The sequence below is a fragment of the Mytilus galloprovincialis genome, chromosome 4 (assembly GCF_965363235.1).
Source record: "Mytilus galloprovincialis chromosome 4, xbMytGall1.hap1.1, whole genome shotgun sequence".
Classification (NCBI taxonomy): Eukaryota; Metazoa; Mollusca; class Bivalvia; order Mytilida; family Mytilidae; genus Mytilus; species Mytilus galloprovincialis.
In genome coordinates, this window is record NC_134841.1 from 35,014,179 (window position 1) to 35,036,751 (window position 22,573).

Genomic DNA, 22,573 nt, shown 5'->3' on the forward strand with positions numbered 1-22,573 from the left:
CTTTAACTATAAGAAAAGAGATTAAATTAAAATTGAAGTATTTTTTTATGAAAAGTTATCAAATGATAAAGTAATAGCTAGCTGATTTACTATAAAGTACATGCAAAACAAAATGATTTAGAAGAAAACTTTTTAATTTCTCAAAATTTGAATTAAGAAAACAAATAATAAAATTTATAATGGTCACAACAATTTAATTATAGAAATTTGGAGATATCTTAAAATAACAAGAGAAGAAATAGTATGCCAAAAATGACAATAAATAGAAGATGAAGTTAATTTCTTCTTACATTGTGATACTAATAAATAATATTAGAAAACTTTATTTCAACTTTTTGATCTTGATATTACACAATTAATAGATTTCATTGATATAGCCAAATTACATATAACTTCAACCCAAATTCATACATTCCGGTAAATAAGCTTGGTTCTTTATAAAATAACTCTGGACAGGGGACTTAACATATTTACTTCCATAATGTTTATAAATTATCTTGTTGATATTGTTTGTTTCATTTTGTTATGTTGTGTCACATGATATAATTAGTTATCAAAGGTATCAGGATTATAATTTAGTACGCCAGATGCGTGTTTCGTCTACACAAGACTCATCAGTGACGCTCATATCAAAATATTGATAAAGCCAAACAAGTACAAAGTTGAAGAGCATTTATGTTAAAAAATAAAATGTAATAAATAAATTTGGTGTATTTACTGTCTTCTGATTGGTTAGAATTATTAGTTTTATTTTCAATGTTGTCAATTTTGATGGCGACACGCCCACTCTGACGTTGTGTATTCATACGCCAACATGTGTGTACGTTGTTTTTGTTAATATATATAATATAAAAAGTTCTTTGAGCTTTATTTTTGATAGAAATTTATTTATAATGAATGGCAATAATTTATTTTGATTTTATTGAACCATAAAACTAATTTTTGACTCTTCATATTTTACATAATCCGCTTCGCAGATTATTCGATGTGAAGAGTCAAAAATTAGTTTTATGGTTCAATAAATTCAAAATAGATAATAGCCATTCATTAAGTGTAAAGGCATTTAACTTTGCAACCTCATTATTTATTGCCTAATGTCTAAAGATATTCTGAAGGATTTTTAAGAGACAATAGATGGCAATTGCATGCACACCTAATTAACTTTTAAAAACACTCCAATTTGATTTATAACATACTAACCAAAATATCAGAAATTACCATAGCACAAAAAGGCAATGCATTAAGATATAATTTTATATTTAGTAATTTCTTTTGGTTGCAAATTGGTCATTTTACTGTTACCATATGTTTGGCACAATGTTAGCCTCTCCAAGATGCATCTGCTCACCAAATTAAATGTCTATATATATTTTTTGGAATTTCTGAGAGACTGCTTTCAATGATAAGACAAACTATAGGCTCTCAAGAGCCTGTGTCGCTCACCTTTGTCTTTGTGCATATCAACAATGGACACAGATAAATTCATGACAAAATGGTGTTTTGGTGATGGTGGTGTGTTTGTTGATCTTTCTTTACTGAACATTCTTGTTGCTACAATTATCTCTATAATGAACTTGGCCCAGTAATTACAGTGGAAAATATTTTGTAAAAATTTACAAAAATTTACAAAAAATTATGAAAATGGTTAATAATTGACTATAAAGGGCAATAACTCCTTAAGGGGTCAATTGACAATTTTGGTCATGTTGACTTATTTGTAGACTTTATTTTGCTGAACATTATTGCTCTTTACAGTTTATCTCTATCTATTATTATATTTAAGATAATAACCAAAATCTGCAAAATTTCCTTAAAATTACTAATTCGGGGGCAGCAACCCAACAACAGGTTGTCCGATTTGTCTGAATATTTCAGGGCAGATACATCTTGACCTGAAAAACAATTTAACCCCATGTCAGATTTGCTCTAAATGCTTTGGTTTCAGAGATATAAGCCAAAATCTACATTTCACCTCTATGTTCTATTTTTAGCCATGGCAGCCATCTTGGTTGGTTGGCTGGGTCACGCCACACATTTTTTAAACTAGATACCCCAATAATGATTGTGGCCAAGTTTGGTTAAATTTGGCCCAGTAGTTTCAGAGGAGAAGATTTTTGTAAAAGATTACAAAAATTTACGAAAAATTGGTCAAAATTGACTATAAAGGGCAATAACTCCTTAAGGGGTCAACTGATAATTTTGGTCATGTTTGACTTATTTGTAGAACTTACTTTGCTGAACATTATTGCTGTTTACAGTTTATCTCTGTCTATAATAATATTCAAGATAATAATCAAAATCTGCAAAATGTCCTTAAAATTACCAATTCAGAGGCAGCAACCCAACAACAGGTTGTCCGATTCATCTGAAAATTTCAGGGCAGATAGGTCTTAACCTGATAAACAATTTTACCAAATGTCAGATTGGCTATTAATGCTTTTGTTTCAGAGATATAAGCCAAAATCTACATTTCACCCCTATTTTCTATTTTTAGCCATGGCGGCCATCTTGGTTGGTTGGTTGGTCACACCACACATTTTTTGAATTAGAAGAGTTGCCACCGTCAATTTTGATTTGAAGGTCGCAAATCTCCGTTTTACCGTCTCCGCTACGCGTCGCCAGTAAAACTGCATTTGCGACCGTCAAATCTACAATTGACGATGGCAACTCTTCAACTACAGTACTGTTATTCCTTAAATGCTAGGTCACTTAAACTATCAATCTCATATATAAGCTCACCTGGCCAATAAGTGGCAAGTGAGCTTTTTATTTCTCTGGGCAACTTTCATCTGTCGTCGTCCATTAACTTTTACAAAAATCTTTGCCTCTGAAAATAATTGGCCAATGAAATAAAACTTGACCTAAATCATCCTAGGGTACATAGTTTAAAAAAATTATCCATCAACCAAGATGGATGCCATGGCTAAAATGAACATGGGGATGAAATGCAGTTTTATACTTATATCTCGGAAACCAATGCATCAAGAGCAAATCTAACAGTTGTAAAAATGTTCATCAGGTCAACATCTACCTGCCCAGAAATTTTCAGATGCATCAGACAACCCATTGTTGGGGTTGCTGCCCCTGAATTGGTAATATTTAAAGGAAATTTTGCAGATTTGGTTATTATCTTAAATATTGTAACAGATACAGATACAGATAAACTGTAGACAGCAAACTTGTTAAGCAAAGTAAAAACTACAAATAAGTCAAATGACCAAAATTGTCAATAAGGAGTTACTGCCTTTCAAATAAAACATTTTCACAATTTTCGTAGTAAACTTTCGTAATTTTTAACAAAAAATCTTCTCATCTGAAACTACAGAGCCAAATAAAACAAAACTTAGCCTAAATCATCCTCATGGTATATAGCCTTAAAAAATGTATCCGATGATCCAGCCCATCAACAAGATGGCCACCATGGCTAATAATAAAACATGGGGGATACAGTTTGGCTTATATTTCCGAAACTTACATGTAAGCTTTAAGAGCAAATCTGATATGGGGGTAAAAATGTTCATTATGTCAACATCTATCTGCCCCGAAATTTTCAGACGCATCAGACAACTCGTCATTTTGTTGCTGACCCTGAATTGGTCATTAAAGAAAAAAAATCAGTTTTTGGTTATTTTCTTGAACATTATAATAGACAGAGATAAACTTAAACAGCAAACATGTTCAACAAAGTAAGCTCTACAAATAAGTCGAATGGTCAAAGTTGTCAATTCACCCCTCCAGGTGTTATTGTCCTTTTTAGTAAATTTTTCATAATTTTTCGTACATTTTTATAATGTTTTACAAAATCTTCTCCACTAAATCTACTGGGCCAAATAGATATTTAAATTAAGCCACAATTTTCAATAGGGTATCAGGATTGAAAAATGTATCACCCATCAACCAAGAAGGCCACTATGGCTTAAATAGAGCATAAGGGTTTTACTATAGATGTCTAAGAGAATATTGCAAAAAATTAAAACAATTTCAAATGGTAAAAACTTGAAAACTAATTTAAAAAATGATAATGGGTCTTCAGTTACTATTGTAAGACTACAATGGGATCACCTGCTTTAAATTTTACTACTGGGCCGAAACATCTGGAAAACACCATCAATCAGAAAAAAGACCAAACTGAAAATCTATAACAGCTGTGTAACATCAGTTTTACTTTATGGAGCTGAATGCTGGAGAATGACCGAAAAAGACATTAACAGGTTATCCAGCTTTCATAACACCTGCCTACGTAGAATCATGAAGATATACTGGCCAAACAAAATAACAAATGAAAATCTTCATAAGAAAACAAAAAGCCAAGATATTGAAACCACTCTGCTACAGAAAAGATGGAGATGGCTTGGTCATGTCCTAAGAAAACCACAAGGAGATATGACCAAAGTTGCATTAAGATGGACACCAGAGGGAAAAAGGAAGAGAGAACGACAAAAAACAACATGGCGTAGAACAATAGAAACAGAGATGAAAGAGAGAGGTTACACCTGGGGAACTATTGAGAAAAAAGCAGAAAACAGAGAGGAGTGGCGGCAACTTGTCCTTGCCCTATGTGCCAAAAGGCATAACAAGGACTAAGTAAGTAAGCAAGTACTGGGCCGAATTAAACCAAATGTAACCTTAATCATTATGAGGGTATATAATACTATTAATAATTATTTTAATAGATACAGAAAGATGTGGTGTGAGTGCCAATGAGACAAATCTCCATCCAAATAACAATTTATAAAAGTAAACCATTATAGGTCAATGTACGGCCTTCAACACGGAGCCTTGGCTCACACCAAACAACAAGATATAAAGGGCCCCAAAATTACTAGTGTAAAACCATTCAAACGGGAAAACCAACGGTCTAATCTATATAAAAAACGAGAAACGAGAAACACGTATAAATTACATAAACAAACGACAACTACTGTACATCAGATTCCTGACTTAGGACAGGTGCAAACATTTGCAGCGGGATTAAACGTTTTAATGGTTCCAAACCTTCTCCCTTTTTCTGAAACAATAGCATAACATCACAACATAGAAAAACACTCGATAAATATCAATTGGCAGGCTTAAATCAATCAAAAAAACGTAAATTAACACATTATGAACGAATAAATTTGATCTGCGATATCTGAATGCAAATGCACAGTTAATAAAATATTAGGGACAAACATTCAAGGCCAAACAGCAAACAAAAAAGTCCAAACAAAGCCATGGCAAAACACCACTGCGAAATATTAAATCCTTCGAAAAAAAAATCACTTTTGAAAAAAACGGTTTTAAAAATATATACAACTAAATGAAAAATAACTTCGTCGTTTTAGGTATACTACTTATGTTTAAAAAATTCTTCCAATAATTAGGAATACCAAGAAAGTTCTGTCATATAAATATCTAATTTAACACTAGATACAAATTGGGGTGGAAATCAACAATAAAACTATACAATTAAAGCTAGCTAAAACTTCCCTGTACAAACCTCATTTTACTTGATTAAACTACAGTAGATACAGGTGAAAAACACAGGCTCTTGCCGAGAGCATTTAGTTGTTTTAATAATTTTTTTTTTAGACATTTTCAATTTGACCAGAATTACATACAGTATCACTGCGATTTGCTATTTGCTTCTTTCTATGGGGTTATAGTGCTGGATACTTTTTTTATTTATTAAAAAAAGGGGGGGGGGGGGTCAATCATACAAATTAACCCCTTCTTTTCTTTTCTTTTACCTTTTTTTTTCTTACTTTTATTGGACACATAGAAAATCTTTCAATATACGTTGTGATTAAAAAAAAAAGAACATTTTCAATTTGCTTAATATAACATCGAGTTGTTTCCCATTGAACAATGGAACAGTTTTGATAGTAAGTGGGATTTCTACACTTACATTCAGTTTGGAATGAATCAATGATCAGAAACTGCAATATTTTCGTTTGATAACCAATGTTCTTGATGCAGAAGGTAATTTGAACATTTTTTTGAACATATAATTTCCTGAAGATAATTCTATCATCTTTTTTTATTCCTTTAAAGACGTTTTGTAATATATTTAAAACGAAAGTACATCGGTTTATTTGATTCTTTTGAAAGTAATGTAATGATTATATGAATTTCTATGGCGAGGATATTTATTTTAGCACTCTTGACCGATGTGCGCTTTCGGAATATTTGGTGTCTATCGTCGTCGTCATCAGTTAATTTTCACCAAAATCTAAGTAAAGTAAGTAAATGATAAGATAACAGATGTAAGCCAACAACAGAAAACCCACTAATCATAAACTTGTAAAACAAAAGAATTTTGAAGAAAGACTAAAAAAAAAATTGCTAAAAGAGTTTAGAAAACTAATCAAACAAATTAAGAATATGTGACCACATTTGTTTTGTAGAAACAGAGATGTAGCTATGAATACGAAGAGAAGAACAAATATGAAAGAAATGCCAAAATATTGAAGATGACATTCATTACTTTTCATATTATGACACACACAGTACTGTTAGAAAACTTTACTTTGATTTTTTGATAATCGAGAAGACGACGTTTATAGATTTAAATGATATGCATTAAATAACATTTATTCTCAACCCACGATCACACGTACATTTTTGAAAAAAAGTCTATATAAGTTAGGACAGGGCTTTCTTGAAATATTTAATTTCGTAATGTATATAAATGATCTTGTTGACATTGACGTTTCCATTTTGCTATGTTGTATTACATGCTATAACATGCAGTGTAATGGCAATACTGATTTTAAAGGAGCCTATACATTATTGCAACAGTATAGTTGCCTAATGTTTATAGCAATTCTAAAGGATTTTAAGTGACGATAGCTAACAAATGCATGCTGAACAAGTTAACATAAGCACTCGAATTTGATTATTAATATTAAACTCAACTATTAGAAATTACTATTGGAAATAAAAAGCAACGTATGGAAGCATTCTAATATTAATGTTAGTAGGATATAAACATTAATCATTCAATTTTGATTTAAAAAGGGTGAAATATGCCCTTTATCTTTTGCCACATTGTTAGCTTTTCCTAAATGCCATTGCTGTATAATATGTAATTTATTATTCCTGAGAGAATACTCTCAATGGTAAAAACAAAAACACTTAATGCTGCGTTACTCAAGCTAATAATCTCAAATTATTGAAAAACATATTCTTATACCTGCCTCTCTCTATATATCGTGACTTCCAATCTGGCTTTTTATCTTTCTTTTGGCAGTCCCAAACCCCAACTCTTTTCCATTCATAATACGTATGTTCTCAGTCCTCATTCTTATCCTTGATTAACAGCTGACACGGGGTACTATAATGCATGTACTTTCATACCAATTCAACCCATATAAATTTTTTAATTTATTTATATTTTTCGGACGCCTAGGAAATCTTTGTATATACCGTCTGACTGGCACAAAAATGTTTTCCAGTTACCATGATATAACGTTGAGTTGTCTCCCATTTAACAATGGAACAGTTTTGATAAAAATAGTATGGGGGATTTCCGCACATACATTCGTTTTATAATGAACTAATCTTCAGACACTGCAATATGTTTGTTTGATAACAAATGTTCTTGAAGTGGTGGGTACTTTGAACATGTTAAAAATCTTGTGTTATTTTTTATAGAAAATTCTATCTATTTTTTTGTTTCCGTGAAAGACGTGTTGTTATGAATTTGAAATGAAAGTACATTGGTATGTTTACTTCTTTTGAAAGTAAGATGATTATCATATAATTTTATTCGGCCAATATCATCATTTTGGTATCTTGTTTAAAAGAAATTGTCCAGTGTCGCTACTAACGTATCAACTTTTAACATGGACGGCATGTCAAAAATAGAACGTAGGGGTAATTTTCTATTTTTTGATATTTTCTTTGAAAACCGCTATAGATTACAAAATCTAACAAAAGCAAAATGTTCAAAATTATAAGCTCAACCTAATGTATATCGACATCAAAATTGTCAGACGACTCGTTATAGGAGATACTGCATTTAAGGACTACTGGGATATTTGGAACTGAACATGGCTAATATCATCATTGTGTCAACTTGTTGCAAAATATGTGTCCAATGACCCTACTTACAGGCCAACATGAGAGCCATTGTAAAAAAAATCCTCCCCCACCCATTCTAGACACATTGATGAAAATTTTTCTTAGATAACGAAACTATATATATAAAAAAACCACCAGAAAACAAAGAAAATTAAAACTGAAATTTTTTAATGAAAAGTTAATAAATGATAAGATAACAGATGTAAGCCAACAATAGCAAACCCACTATTCATAAACATGTAAAACTAAATAATTTTGAAGAAAACCTATAGAACTTGCTCAAAATTGGAGTTAAGAAAACTAATCAAACAAATTAAGAATAAGTGACCACATATTTGTAGAAACAGAGATGTATATATAAATACGAAAAGAAGAAAAAATATGAAAGAAAGGAAAAAATATTGAAGCTAACATTCATTTCTGTTCATATTATGACACAAACAGCAATATTAGAAAACTTTACTTTGATTTTTTGATAATTGAGAACACACAGTTTATAGATTTGAATGATATAGATTAAATAACATTAATTCTCAGCCCATGATCACGTGTTCATATTTGGAAAAGAGTCTATACATGTAAGGACAGGGCCCCTTGAAATATCAAATTTCGTAATGTATATAAATGATCATGTTGATATTGATGTTTCCATTTTGCTATGTTGTATTACATGCTATCATGCTATAACATGCAGTGTAATGACAATAAAGATTTTAAAGGAGCCTATACATAATTGAAACATTATAATTGCCTATAGCAATTCTAAAGCATTTTAAGTGACGATAGCTAACAAATGCTTAACAAGTTAACATAAGCACTCGATTTGATTATCTTTTTTATAATTAACTATAAGAAATAACTATTGTAAATAAAAAGCAATTTATGGAAGCATATTCTAATATTAATGTTAGTAGGATATGAATATGTATCATTCCCCTTTGATTTAAAAAGGTTGATATGCCCATTATCTTTTGCCACATTTTTAGCTTTACCTAGATTCATCTGCTCACCAAATGCCGTTGCTGTATAATATGTATTTTATAACTTCTGAGAGACTGCTGTCCATTGTCGAGCAAAACTTATTGCTGCTTAATCAAGCTAAAAATCTCAAATAATTGAAAAAAATATTCTTATACCTGCCTCTCTATATATATCGTAACTTCCAATTTGGCTTTTCATCTAAAGTTTCTTTTTGCATTCCACTCCCCCAATTCATTTCCATTCATAATACGTATGTGCTTAGACCTTATTCTTATCATTGATTAACATCTGACTCAGGGTACTATAATGCATGTACTTTGATACCAATTCAACCCTTATAATTTTTTTTAAATTTATTTATCTTTTTCAGACGCCTAGGAAATATTTGTATATACCGTCTGACTTGTACAAAAATATTTTCTAGTTACCATGTTATTACGTTGAGTTGTCTCCCATTTAACAATGGAACAGTTAGGATAAAAATAGTAAGGGGGATTTCCACACATACATTCGTTTTATAATGAACTAATTTTCAGAATTTGCAATATGTTTGTTTGACAACAAATGTTCTTGAAGTGGTGGGTAATTTGAAAATATTTTACATCTTGTATTATTTCCTATAAATAATTCTATCTATTTTGTTTGTTTCCGTGGAAGACGTGTTGTTATGAATTTGAAATGAAAGTACTTTGGTATATTTAAATCTTTTGAAAGTAAGGTGATGATCATATAAGTTTATACGGTCAATATCATCATCTTGGTAAATTGTTTAAAAAAATATTGTCCAGTGACGCTGTTAACGTATCAACATGGACGACATGTCAAAAATAGAACATAGGGGTGATCAGGGGTAAAATGCTATTTTTTGATATTTTCCGTGAAAACTGCTTTAGATTAAAAAATCTAACGGAAGCAAAATGTTCAGAATTATGAGCTGAACCTTATGTTTATCGACATCAAAATTGTCAGACGACTCCTTATAGGAGTTACTGCATTCAATTGGCGAATTTTACTATTTTGACTTTTTCCCTCATCATCTTGAAAACTATAATAGATAGACAGAAACTTTAAAGATAGATATATAAATTAAAATACCAAATATGATCAGCAAGACAATATCTTCAAATAAGTTGGTATCCTAACGTGGGAAAAACGGGAATGAAAAATTGGAAATAATCATAATAAAATTTCGGATCTGATATTGGGACATAACTGGGACATATATCTTTGGGAAATGAAATAAAAACTTTTTTTCTTTTTGTGCTATAATCTAGATAATGCACAGCAAAGCTAGATAAAAAAATACCGAGTGTAAGCTAGATAAAAAAAAAATACCGAGTGTAGCGAGACTAAAAACAATTTTTGACGATTTTATGCTAAACGTGATATGTTTTCAACCAAAAGGTTGGATCATTAAATATTTGATAATATTTTGTGTACAGTGTAAATCTGAAATCTGTGTTTCAGTCACAGTCAAACCGGGTAATAATACTTTTTGTGTAAGTTTTGCCCAAAGTAAATTTGATTATTACATGTAGTTAACGTACATATGTAGTGTGCTAGTGACCTAATACAGTATATATGGGGTCAATAAATATGGGGCGAGAGCGTGCAGATTAATTGGCATATAGTGACTTGCTTGTTCTATAACTATAATTATAACTTATAATAATAAAGGACATAATAAAATATTGCTAAATTCTGTATCTATGATACAGATTGTGCACTTGTTTATCTGGGACACATATCATGGAAAACTTAACAGAACACTGTGGATATAGAAACAAAATCTAATGATATAGTGAAAAATGTGGGAACATATTCCAAAAAATTAATACAATCAGTTATTTTTTTTATTATTTCAAATGGTGAAACGGAATACTGGATGAGATGTAAAATATCACTGTCAATAAATACATAATAATTCAAATATGATTTAGATATTTCATAAGCATAAACAATATGTACAAGGAACCATTCAATAAGTATTAAACAAATGTTTAAATGAAGGAATGTAAACAGTTGTTCTGGTGTTTATTAATCTTGGAAATTATGAAAATTATAAAGTAATTCTGATTTCAACAAGAGCAAACAAAATAATTTTGAGTTATCTCCCCTCTTGAAAAAGCCGAAGAGACGAATGAGTTTTTTTCAACACAATTCAAGAAATCTGAGCACTCAAAGTATTTGGCTATTGAAACATTAAGAGGAAATCTGCATTATATGACATAAAATAAACATATATATATACATAAATATATAGATCAAACATTGTTGAGTAGATGCTTAGACGAGTTGTATATACAGAATGTACACAGCCATGTATCACCATCACAAATATGTTGTAGAGTTGTCATTGGTTCAGACGTACATATACATGTATATATATTTATATACATTTTGTGCTTACTTGCTCACTCCTAATATTTGACATGACAGTAAAATTAAAATCTCTCTTCCATCTTAATATTGTGTTTCTTTGGCAAAATGATGCTCAATTACTTCAAGAAATTCATTTATTTCAATGATAAAAAGACTGAAACTACGATGTGTATTTCCTTTACCTGTTGAATATGTTTATTTTAATTAAATGAACCTTTTTTTAGGCAAAAATAAAAACATGAATTGCAGTATGCATCTTGTGGTAGTACTCTAGTCTTATTCATATCATCAATGATTTGTATTTACCATATATTTCACTCATGTAGATTGAATGCATACTGTGTTATCAAACAAAGATAAAAATTGACGCTTAAAGCCATATGGATAACATTTGAAAAAACCTATCTCAGTTATACTATAACAGTAACAATTAAAATAGTGAAGTGATAGGACAGCATTCATGTGGACTCTAAATGCGTGAGTGATCACCTATTCATCAATACCAATTGGTCAATTGAAATATCCCAATTCTATTGTCAGTTTTACAATCTGGTTAAGCAATCTGTAAAGGTAAACAGCAACACCTAAAGTCACAGTACAGACCATTATTACCATTCAATCATACAATAACCTACATATTTTGAATCTCCGTGTTATTTAATATTCATTAGTTATGGCTTCAAATATTTACTTATTATGATTGTCATAATTTGTTTTTTGATAAATGACAACCTCCACGTGATAATTTAATTCTGATTACAGAAAATATACTGTTGCATTATATTGTTATCATATTCACATATATATATCTAATTTTTAGAAATCATGGACAGAGAAGACCATAGACGTTTTTTTGTTATTGGGTCTGTGTTTCTAGAAGTTGTTACTCCTGTGTTTAGAAGACAACTAGAGAACAACTTTACTAAAGCTGGATTCAGTTGCTTGCAAGATTTTATAAACAACCAACCTGTAGTTCACACCTTGTTTCATTTAAATCACAGATATACATGGTACTGCTGTGCAGATAGCACAAACTGTATTGCCAGACAAAAACTTCCTCTGAACAACTATCAATGGAACCTGTTGTATACAGAGAACCCTGGACCAGGTAAACACCACTGTCACTGTAAATATACAGCTAAACCCGTACAACTTGATGACCTTGATATAACCTTGATGGGACTTATACTTGTCAACTGCTTCACCTTGAAACCAGCCGAAGATCAGGCAGTCAGGTCTCTTAGGCAGTACAAAAATGATTTTCTTAGTCATAACACAAACGGCGCTATAACTGAGCCAAAGTACAATTCACTGTGGCCAGATCTTACATATCATGTCATTCAGCTTGACCCCACCAGACAGAGTGAACTTGATGAAATGAAGAACAGACCTCTTGATGAACAACTGTGTAAACAATACTATATACACCTGTCAGATCTAAACAAGAGATTTGAGGAGGTAGTTACATTTATGCAAAAGTTGATGATATTTTTTTACTTATTAATAAGTGCATTTGGTGCTTTACTTAGCTTTTACGGTTATAGCAATAATTTTCTGGCAAAACATTATTATTTCTTGTCTAACAAATACTCAAAAAAACAATAATTTTAACCTCAAGTTTATTTGACCCAAAATGATATGATTATATGCAAATTAAACTTAACGCTAGTGCACGACCAACTATAGGTCTTCAACACAGCGAGAAAATCTTGCACCCGGAGGTGGTCTTTAGCTGGCCCCTAAAACAAAAAAATTTACTAATTGAGTTTAGAGTCATGTTCATTTGAGTTCAGTAAAAGTGGACATCACACTAAACTCCGAAACACATTAATGAATTAGAATTGAATAAAAAACATAGAAGACCAGTAGAGGTCAGAAACTCCTGACTGGGACAGGCTAAACAAAATGCGACAGGGTTAAACATGTTTTGTGAGATCTCAACCATCCCCTATTAGCCAATATTGAAAAAAAAAAAAAGTTTCTGATGCATGATATTTTCATTAGTAGTTATTGCGAGTACTCTTAGATCGGCACTTGGTGTGTTTATGTTGTTTGGATTGACAAGTAGCCGGCCACTTCCACAATGTGTTTTTGTAAGATGTATTTCTAGTTGTTTCAATTTGATGAGTTAAGCCTGTTCAACTGATTTTGCAGTTTGCTCTTATGTTGCACTGTTACACCACTATCCAAGGTAAGCTGAGGGTTGGTCGTCAGCTTACATGTTTTATCCCGCCATATTATGTATGTGTAAGGGACTGTAAATCATTGTTTGTCGTTTGTAACTATGTCACATATGTTTTTTTTTCATTCATTATGTTGTACATAAATTATGCTGTTCTTTTTCTCGTTTGATTTGTTTTATATTTGTCACTTTGTGGACTTTTATAGCTGACTAAATGGTACGGGCTTTCCTTAATTTTGAAGACAGTACGATGACCTATAGTTGTATAATTTCTGTGTCATTTTGTGTTTCTACTGACAGCTGTTCCATAAGCATATATAACACATACAATGCAAAGTCTAAAGAAATAATTTTTCTACCATTAGTTTGAAGTTTACCTCAAAGAGACAAATACTTCTGTACAAGGGATGAGAACGGACGTCCATGGCATTAGTACATCCTTACAAGGAATTGGATGGAATGTCCAAGGTATAGGTGGATCAGTACAAGCGGCAAACACCAGACTTCAATGCATAGATGAATCAGTACAAATGGTAAACACTACCCTACAAGGCATGGATAGATCAGTTCAAGGGGCAACGACTACTCTTCAAGGAATGAACTCATCTATACAGACAGCTGTCCAAGAAATTCCTCTGATAAATGATGCATTACAGGTAATATTTATACATGTAGCAACATCATTGAATGAGATTTTTTTTTTATTAAAAACTAGTTGTTGGAGAAGTGAAGTCGTGCGTTCTTTGACCTAGTTGTTTGATAAGCTCGTTTCCATAGCTGCGCTAGTAGACTACTTATTCAAAGCAGTTTTTAAAGCAATAGCTTTTTGTGGCAGGGGTCTCATGTTCAGAACATTGCAGCTCGTAGTTTTTTTTGGATGATATCATACTGTTCTATATACAACACTTTATGAGCACAAGCCTCTTTTTAAATCCTCAGCGTGATGATATAGGATTTTTTCGATCATTATATGACGATTTTCATCTTTGTCGTCTGATAATGTTTCAAAAAATCCTCTTTTGGCAAATCGGAACCAAGCTGGGCCACAATTATTCTTTTGGATTATAGTTTCAAAAATTTGGTCCATGTTCTTGCTTGCCATCCGTCAATGGCCTCTAAAGCTAAACTAGAACACGGATTAGAGGAGAGTATCGTCTATTATTTTTAAAACTGCAATAGATCTAACAGTGGTAAAAATGTTAAGAATAACAAGATTTGCTACTACTCATTAGGACTATAATAGGATTATTACCTTTAATTGACGTTTTACAATACTTTTTTTCAAGTTTGGCTATTTATCTTGAAAGCTATAAAAGACGAATGAATAGTTGTCAAAGGTACCAGGATTATAATAAAATACGTATTATACGTCGGACGCGCGTTTCGTCTACATATGAAGTGACACAATAAATGGCACAAATGATCAGCAGGATAAGTTTCTCAGATATAACAACCCTAATGTAAGTCATTGCCCTTGAAACATTATTCAACCCTATTCTTTTTTTTGGTACTTATAGTAGCTGGAAAGAATCTGAAAACATAAATCAAACACCAGCATTACAAATCCACTACAAATAAGCCAAAAATTGCAGAAATGGCGAGTCATATCATGTTAGGTGTTGTTGAACTACAAAGATATTGTTTTCCAATTTATATATAAACCTTGGTATTTACGCTGTAACAACAATATTTTTTTCAGAACTAGATTTTTAAATAGGTGAACTTTGCCAAAATTGTCATTCGACTTCACATAGAAGTTATTGCCCTAAAAAACTATTTTCTTATTTTTATGATCCTGCAGAAATTATAGTGCACAGAAAGAAACGGTGAACTGCATTATAAGAAGGATAAGATAGACAAATACATCAAATACCAACAGAACTGTTAGTGGCTTCCTCATATAATAATTACCCTGTAAAGGTTTTTTTGGCGAAATGTTTACAACATGTTTAAAACCAGTTACTGTATACATCAATATTTTTAAATCAGCAGGACAATAATTGCTTATTAAGTACAGCTCTTTGTAAGAACCAGGCAGAGTGCGATACATGATGGTTTCAGATTTTATCTATAATTGGCCTAGTAGAAGCAGTAAATGAATATTGCTCAAAAAAAAAATTTAAGTGGGAAAATATGAGTGGTTGTCATGGTAACGGACACTCTATTTTTTGGTCGTTAAGCTTGGTAAAATCTTTCAAAAAACAGCTAAATCACCACAATTCAGAGCCTGCTTATGAATAGAATCATGCATTTTTATGCCCCACCTACGATAGTAGAGGGGCATTATGTTTTCTGGTCTGTGCGTCCGTTCGTTCGTTCGTCCGTCCGTCTGTTCGTTCGTTCGTTCGTCTGTTCGTTCGTCCGTCTGTCCCGCTTCAGGTTAAAGTTTTTGGTCAAGGTAGTTTTTGATGAAGTTGAAGTCCAATCAACTTGAAACTTAGTACACATGTTCCTTATGATATTATCTTTCTAATTTTAAAGCCAAGTTAAACTTTTGACCCCAATTTCACGGTCCACTGAACATAGAAAATGAAAGTGCATGTTTCAGGTTAAAGTTTTTGGTCAAGGTAGTTTTTGATGAAGTTGAAGTCCAATCAACTTGAAACTTAGTACACATGTTCCTTATGATATTATCTTTCTAATTTTAAAGCCAAATTAAACTTTTGACCCCAATTTCACGGTCCACTGAACATAGAAAATGAAAGTGCATGTTTCAGGTTAAAGTTTTTGGTCAAGGTAGTTTTTGATGAAGTTGAAGTCCAATCAACTTGAAACTTAGTACAAATGTTCCCTATGATATTATCTTTCTAATTTTAATGCCTAATTATATTTTTTATCCAATTTCACGGTCCATTGAACATGGAAAATGATAGTGGGAGTGGGGCATCCGTGTACTTTGGACACATTCTTGTTCATTAATGTTCAAATCTAACATTGATAGAACTTGGTTTAAGCTTCATTTTAGTGAAGATTGCATGTCAACTAAATTTGTAATTTTTTTGAAATTTTTGTGAAAAAATGCATATTTTCAACATTTCTGAAATTGGGATTTTTTCGAAATTAACAAATTTTCTCTGGTGTTTTTCAAAAAAGTGCAAATGTGTACAGAATAGTTAGCACTGTAGTTATGAAGTTTGGATACTACTTTACCAAATTGAATAGAAAAATGCGTGGGATTTTCTTCAGTTTTATCACCATAGCAACCGATTTTTTCCTTGGAAACAGAGTTTTATTTGCAGAATATTGCAGTTTAAGAGCTTAAATGTATAGGATTTTTTCATAACCGATAAGAAAATACATAAAACTTTAAATTATTATCATCAAGTGTTGTTGACTTCAATTGTTACCACAGAAACACATATTAACCATAGCAACATCCACTCTGAAACTGCATAAATAGAAATTTATGTAAAAAAATACATAAATAGAGGGTGTTTATTTTCAAATTGGAACATGACTGCATGCTTTGCTTCACTCACAGTCTTGTTTTGTTTTTTTCCTTCAGGTTTTCAATAAATGTAATATATAATGTAATATTGGGGTTAGAAGGTAAAAAAAAAGGGGGGGGGGGTAGGTTCATCTTTTTAAAGATATCATGCATGAAGATTTTTGAAAAGATAACGTTTGGTCGGCGAGCCTGATTATAAATAGAATCATTTTTTTTCTCTCAGAAATTTCTTATATAACATCGATATAACTTGGTTTTAGTTTCAGAGCTAAGTTAAGGTTCATTGTAGTTGTCATGTTTTGGGATTTTTGTCAGATTTTGGGAAACCTCAAGTTTTATTCATTTGAATGCCTTAAGAATAAATTTGTAAGGGTCCTACTACAACGCCCCCTCCCCCTCCCAAATTGCGGCGCGGCCATAAAAAGTGTTTATTTTAGTTTTTGCCATTGTACCTTGAATCGATCAAATGTGTGCACAACGCGTGGGACATCAGAAATTTATTCTTTTTTTACACATGGGACACTAAAGTCTTGTATTCATGAATGATTACAACTTGTTGGGACTAGAAAACATTGATAATTACAAAGAAAAATAACATTGGTATGTACTGCGCTGTTTCTAGTGTTGCATTTAATTAAATAAGACCTTGTGTGGAATTTGTCTTCAAATTATTACTGTTATTAATCTTGTATTTATGCAAATATTCTCAGCTTAGTGGTTTCATTCCAAATCTCGGGATTAATGCAGTTTTTTATAAAGGTTACAGAGACAGATACAGAAAATAGGGGCGTAATTCATGTAAAGGTTAAAAAAAACGTTGAGAATAGCAAAATATTTTTTTTGAAATTTGAACCTAAAACAAGATGCTCCGCAGGGAGCAGCTTTATACGACCACAGAGTTCGAACCCTGAACATTGGGGCAAGTATGAACACAACATTCAAGTTTGATACAGCTCTGAATTTGGATTGTGACTAAATAGTTGACACAACAAAGGTTTCTGACACATAATGAACATGGTCTCAGAACCTAAACTTAAAAGCTTTAAATTTTAAATTGGACATTACCTATTATGGTCCAATATCCAAAATCAAAATACATGGTTAGATTCAGCATATCAAAGAACCCTAAGAATTCAATTTTTTATGAAATCAAATAAAGTTCAATTTTGGACCCTTTAGACCTCAATGTGGACCAATTTGTTAAACGGTCCCAAACATCAAAAATCTAAATACATGATTAGATTAAGCATATATCAAAGAACCCCAAATATACAATTTTGTTGAAATCAAAGTTTAATTTTGAACCCCAATTTGGACCAACTTGAAAACTGGGCCTATAATCAAAAATCTAAGTACATGTTTAGATTCAGCATATCAAAGAACCACAAAGATTCAATTTTTGTTGATATCAAACAAAGTTAAATTTTGGACCACAATTTGGACAAACTTGAAAACTGGGCCCATAATGAAAAATCTAAGTACATGTTTAGATTCAGCATAATTATCAAAGAACCCCAAGGATTCAATTTTTGTTAAAATCAAACTAAGTTTAATTTTGGACCCTTTGGACCTTAATGTAGATCAATTTGAAAATGGGACCAAAAATTAAGAACCCCAAGGATTCAATTTTTGATGAAATCAAACAAAGTTTAATTTTGGACCCTTTGGGCCCCCTATTCCTAAACCGTTTGGACCAAAACTCCCAAAATCAATCCCAACTTTCCTTTTATGGTCATAAACCTTGTGTTTAAATTTCATAGATTTCTGTTTACTGATACTGAAGTTAGGGTGCGAAAACCAAGAAAAATGCTTATTTGGGCCCCTCGTTGGCCCCTTATTCCTAAACTGTTGGGACCTCAACTCCCAACCTTCCTTTTGTGGTCATAAACCTTGTGTTTAAGTTTTATTGATTTCTATTCACTTATACTAATATTATTATGCGAAAACCAAGAAAAATGCTTATTTGGGCCCTTTTTTGGCCCCTTATTCCTAAACTGTTGGAACTAAAACTCCCTAAATCAATCCCAACCTTCCTTTTGTGGTCACAAACCTTGTGTAAAAATTTCATAGATTTCTATTTACTTAAACTAAAGTTATAGTGAGAAAACCAAGAAAATGCTTATTTGGGCCCTTTTTGGCCCATAATTCCTTAACTGTTGTGACCAACACTCCAAAAATCAATCCCAACCTTCCTTTTGACACACACACACACACACAAAACAAGATATAATGTTATCGGAATCATGAACTTATGAGATGTATGTAGAACGACGCATAGTAAGGAATAATTCATAATTGATACAATTATTTTGCTTGATAATTTTGATATGATAATCTTGTCGGTAATAGCATAATTATTTTACCGGGATTAGCACAATTCCAACTTAGCAGATGTATTCTATTTGTCTATCTCGGAGATCCTGAATTTTAATTGTAGGATAGTAGTACAACAAAGGAGTTATTAATGATAAGTTAATAGCTACATGTATATTTAAAGAGGATTCCATTATACTGGACTTCTAATATTAGCGATCAACAATTGACTATTATTATTTTTTTTAAGTCACCACCAACTTAAAATGTGTTCAATTTGCCTGTCCGTCTATCCGTCCGTCCATCACACTTAAGTTTCAGTTTAGAAATGCTTTGACCAAATGATTCTATTATTGGTTTGTTAATATTATGTTACAGGTCAATTTTGTGATTTATGCTGGAATAACATCTTAGACGGGTGTGTGCCATAAGAAATTAAGAATTTTCTTACAATTGTTAGGGCCATATCTATCTTGCCCGGCCATAAGCCAGGTTGGCCCAGTTAATGTAAACCCATGAAGTTCATCATCTGCTAACTTCCAAAAATTGATAGTATGAAATTCAAAACAGTGTAGCTGTGGCCATTGATTGACCCATCAAAATCATCCATTGACTGGGACAATTTACGTGAACGTTTGTCTGTAACAACCACTGTGCATGACGTACCTACGATAGACATTTAAACTGTGGGGTCAACAAAGGTTTCTTAACGCCTTTAATAATAAAATAATTCGAAAAATTAATCAGGAATAACTTTTGTGTTTTGATTTATATAATTGATATAAATCAAAATATCGTGTTATTTCTGATTAATTTTTCGAATTACTTTATTTAGGTGTTGAGAACCTTTGGTGACCCCATAGTTTAAGTGTCTTTAAAAAGTACATAGTGAGCATTGGTCGTTACATACAAACGTTCACCTAAATTGTCCCAGTCAATGAATGATTTTAATGTGTCAATCAATGGCCACAGCTACACTGTTTTGAATTTCATACTAATCAGATGATGAACTCGGAACAAAGTCCGACCAAATGCAATTATCTTTTTAAGTATCTACTTGTATGCAACATTTTAAAAAATCAACATACCCCCCCCCCCCCCTCCAACCCCAATGTTACATTATATATTACATTTATTGAACAATCTGAAGGAAAAAAAAACCAGACAAGACTTTGAGTGAAGCAAAGAATGAAGCCATATTCCAATTTGAAAATAAACACCCTCTACGTATGTATTTTTTTACATAAATTTCTATTTTTGCAGTTTTTAAGTGGATGTTGCTATGGACAATATGTGTTTCCGTGGTAACAATTGAAGTCAACAACACTTGACGATAGTAATTTAAAGTTTGCGTTGGCTTTTATGTATTTTCTTATTAGTTATAAAACAATTCAGGACATTTAAGCTCTATAACTGCAATATTCTGCAAATAAAAACTCTGTTTCCAAGGAAAAAATCGGTTGCTATGGTGATAAAACTAAAAAAAATCCCATGCATTTTTCTATTTAATTTGGTAAAGTAGTATCCAAACTTCATTACTACAGTGCTAACTATTCTGTACACATTTGCACTTTTTTAAAAAACACCTGAGAAAATTTGATAATTTCGAAAAAATCCCAATTTCAGAAATGTTGAAAATATGCATTTTTTCGTAAAATTTTTCAAAAAATATACAAACTTGGTTGACATGCAATCTTCACTAAAATGAAGCTTAAACCAAGTTGTATAAATGTTACATATGAACATTAATGATAAATGCATGATTCTATTCATAATCAGACTCTAAAATGTGGTGATTTAGCTGATTTTTTAATGATTTTACAATGCTTAACAACCCAAAAATAGTGTGTCCGTTACCATGGCAACCACTCATATTTTCACACTCAAAATTATTTTTTGAGCTTTATTCATTTATTGCTTCTATTAGTCCAATTATAGATAAAATCTGGAACCCCCCATATATCACATGTATATGGCACTCTGCCTGGTTCTTATAAAGAGCTGTACTTAATCAACATGAATGATTTTCTAAGATGACACTGTAGGAGTTATTTGGGCGTTTTTCAATACAAACGTATTTCGGTTTGTCCTATCCACTTTTAAAAAAATGTGTTTGATCTTTGCAAGTAATTTTTTGTGCAGTCAGTACATTGAATTAGATTTAACATTTTAAGCAAAGAAACAGTTTATTTTTAGAGGGATTGATAAGATATTGACTGCTGAATGGTCAAAAACAACCACAATGGCATGTCCCTAGACCGCCTGTTCAACATTCATACTCTAAAATATCGTAAAAAAATGAAGAAATAAATGTTTTTTTTTACTTTACATAAGTTCTTTAATAATTCAAAAGTATGTTCAGAGCCAACATATTCTAATAAATACATTTCAATATAGGTTTTTTTAATTTCAGAAGGTGTGTCCCTCAGAAAAATGTCCACTACGAAACGAAGTCATTAAAATTTGCCAACAAAAAGTTTTACGAAACGGTCCCCTACGAAACAAGTATGGGAGAAAAACGTTTCGTAAGTGGACACTACCACTACCATGGAGTCTTTTTTTTAATCTTTTTTTAATTATATTCGTGTAAAACAAATAACAAGGGTTAGTTTCATGTAATTTATTATGTTTTTATTAACATATAATAGGGTAGCTGCGGAACCGTAGCTCTTAGGTCCTTATGCTATTTTTTGACTATTTGCGGACCATAGACGCAAATAGTCAAAAAATAACATAAGGACCTAAGAGCTACGGTTCCGCAGCTAATAATAGGGTTGATGTCTACTACGAAACTTTTTGTCCACTACGAAACGGTTTTGTCCACTACGAAACGCATCAAAATGTCCACTACGTAACGTGAGTTGAACCTTCATATGTGAAGTACTGTCTAATCTTTATCGATAAAAATGGTTTTCCAATTCAGAAAAAAAATGATATTTTTCTAGTATTTAAAGTAAACAAACTGGAATGTCTATAGGAAACATTTAAAATTGCAAAAAAATATGTGTGTTTAGAAGAAATTTCGTAGGGGACAAAAGTCCCCTACGAAACAGTACACAAATTATGAAAATAATATCATTTTAAAGAATATTTAAGATTGCACTTTTTGTTTACAAACAGGTCTATTATAGAAGTATTCAAAATAAGTCAGTCTTGAAATTAAATTTTAGACAAGTTGATTTTCCATTTTTTTTAGTCTGAAA

The 22,573-nt window shown here is 31.7% G+C and overlaps 1 protein-coding gene across 5 annotated transcripts in view; it reads left to right on the top strand.

Moving 5' to 3' along the window:
* The first annotated feature begins 5,842 nt into the window (after window positions 1-5,842).
* Window positions 5,843-22,573, top strand: part of LOC143071979 (uncharacterized) — a 59,149-nt gene continuing 42,418 nt past the window's right edge. For 2 of the 5 annotated variants that reach the window (XM_076246713.1, XM_076246709.1), the window contains exons 1-3: window positions 5,843-5,961; window positions 12,248-12,885; window positions 13,975-14,265. In XM_076246713.1, coding sequence (XP_076102828.1) covers window positions 12,253-12,885; window positions 13,975-14,265 — 924 coding nt within the window. In that variant the 5' untranslated portion in view covers window positions 5,843-5,961; window positions 12,248-12,252. Of the gene's footprint in view, window positions 5,962-7,502; window positions 7,591-7,661; window positions 7,704-9,515; window positions 9,624-12,247; window positions 12,886-13,974; window positions 14,266-22,573 lie in introns of those variants that run through there. The other 3 variants (XM_076246710.1, XM_076246712.1, XM_076246711.1) reach the window with 3 other exon arrangements.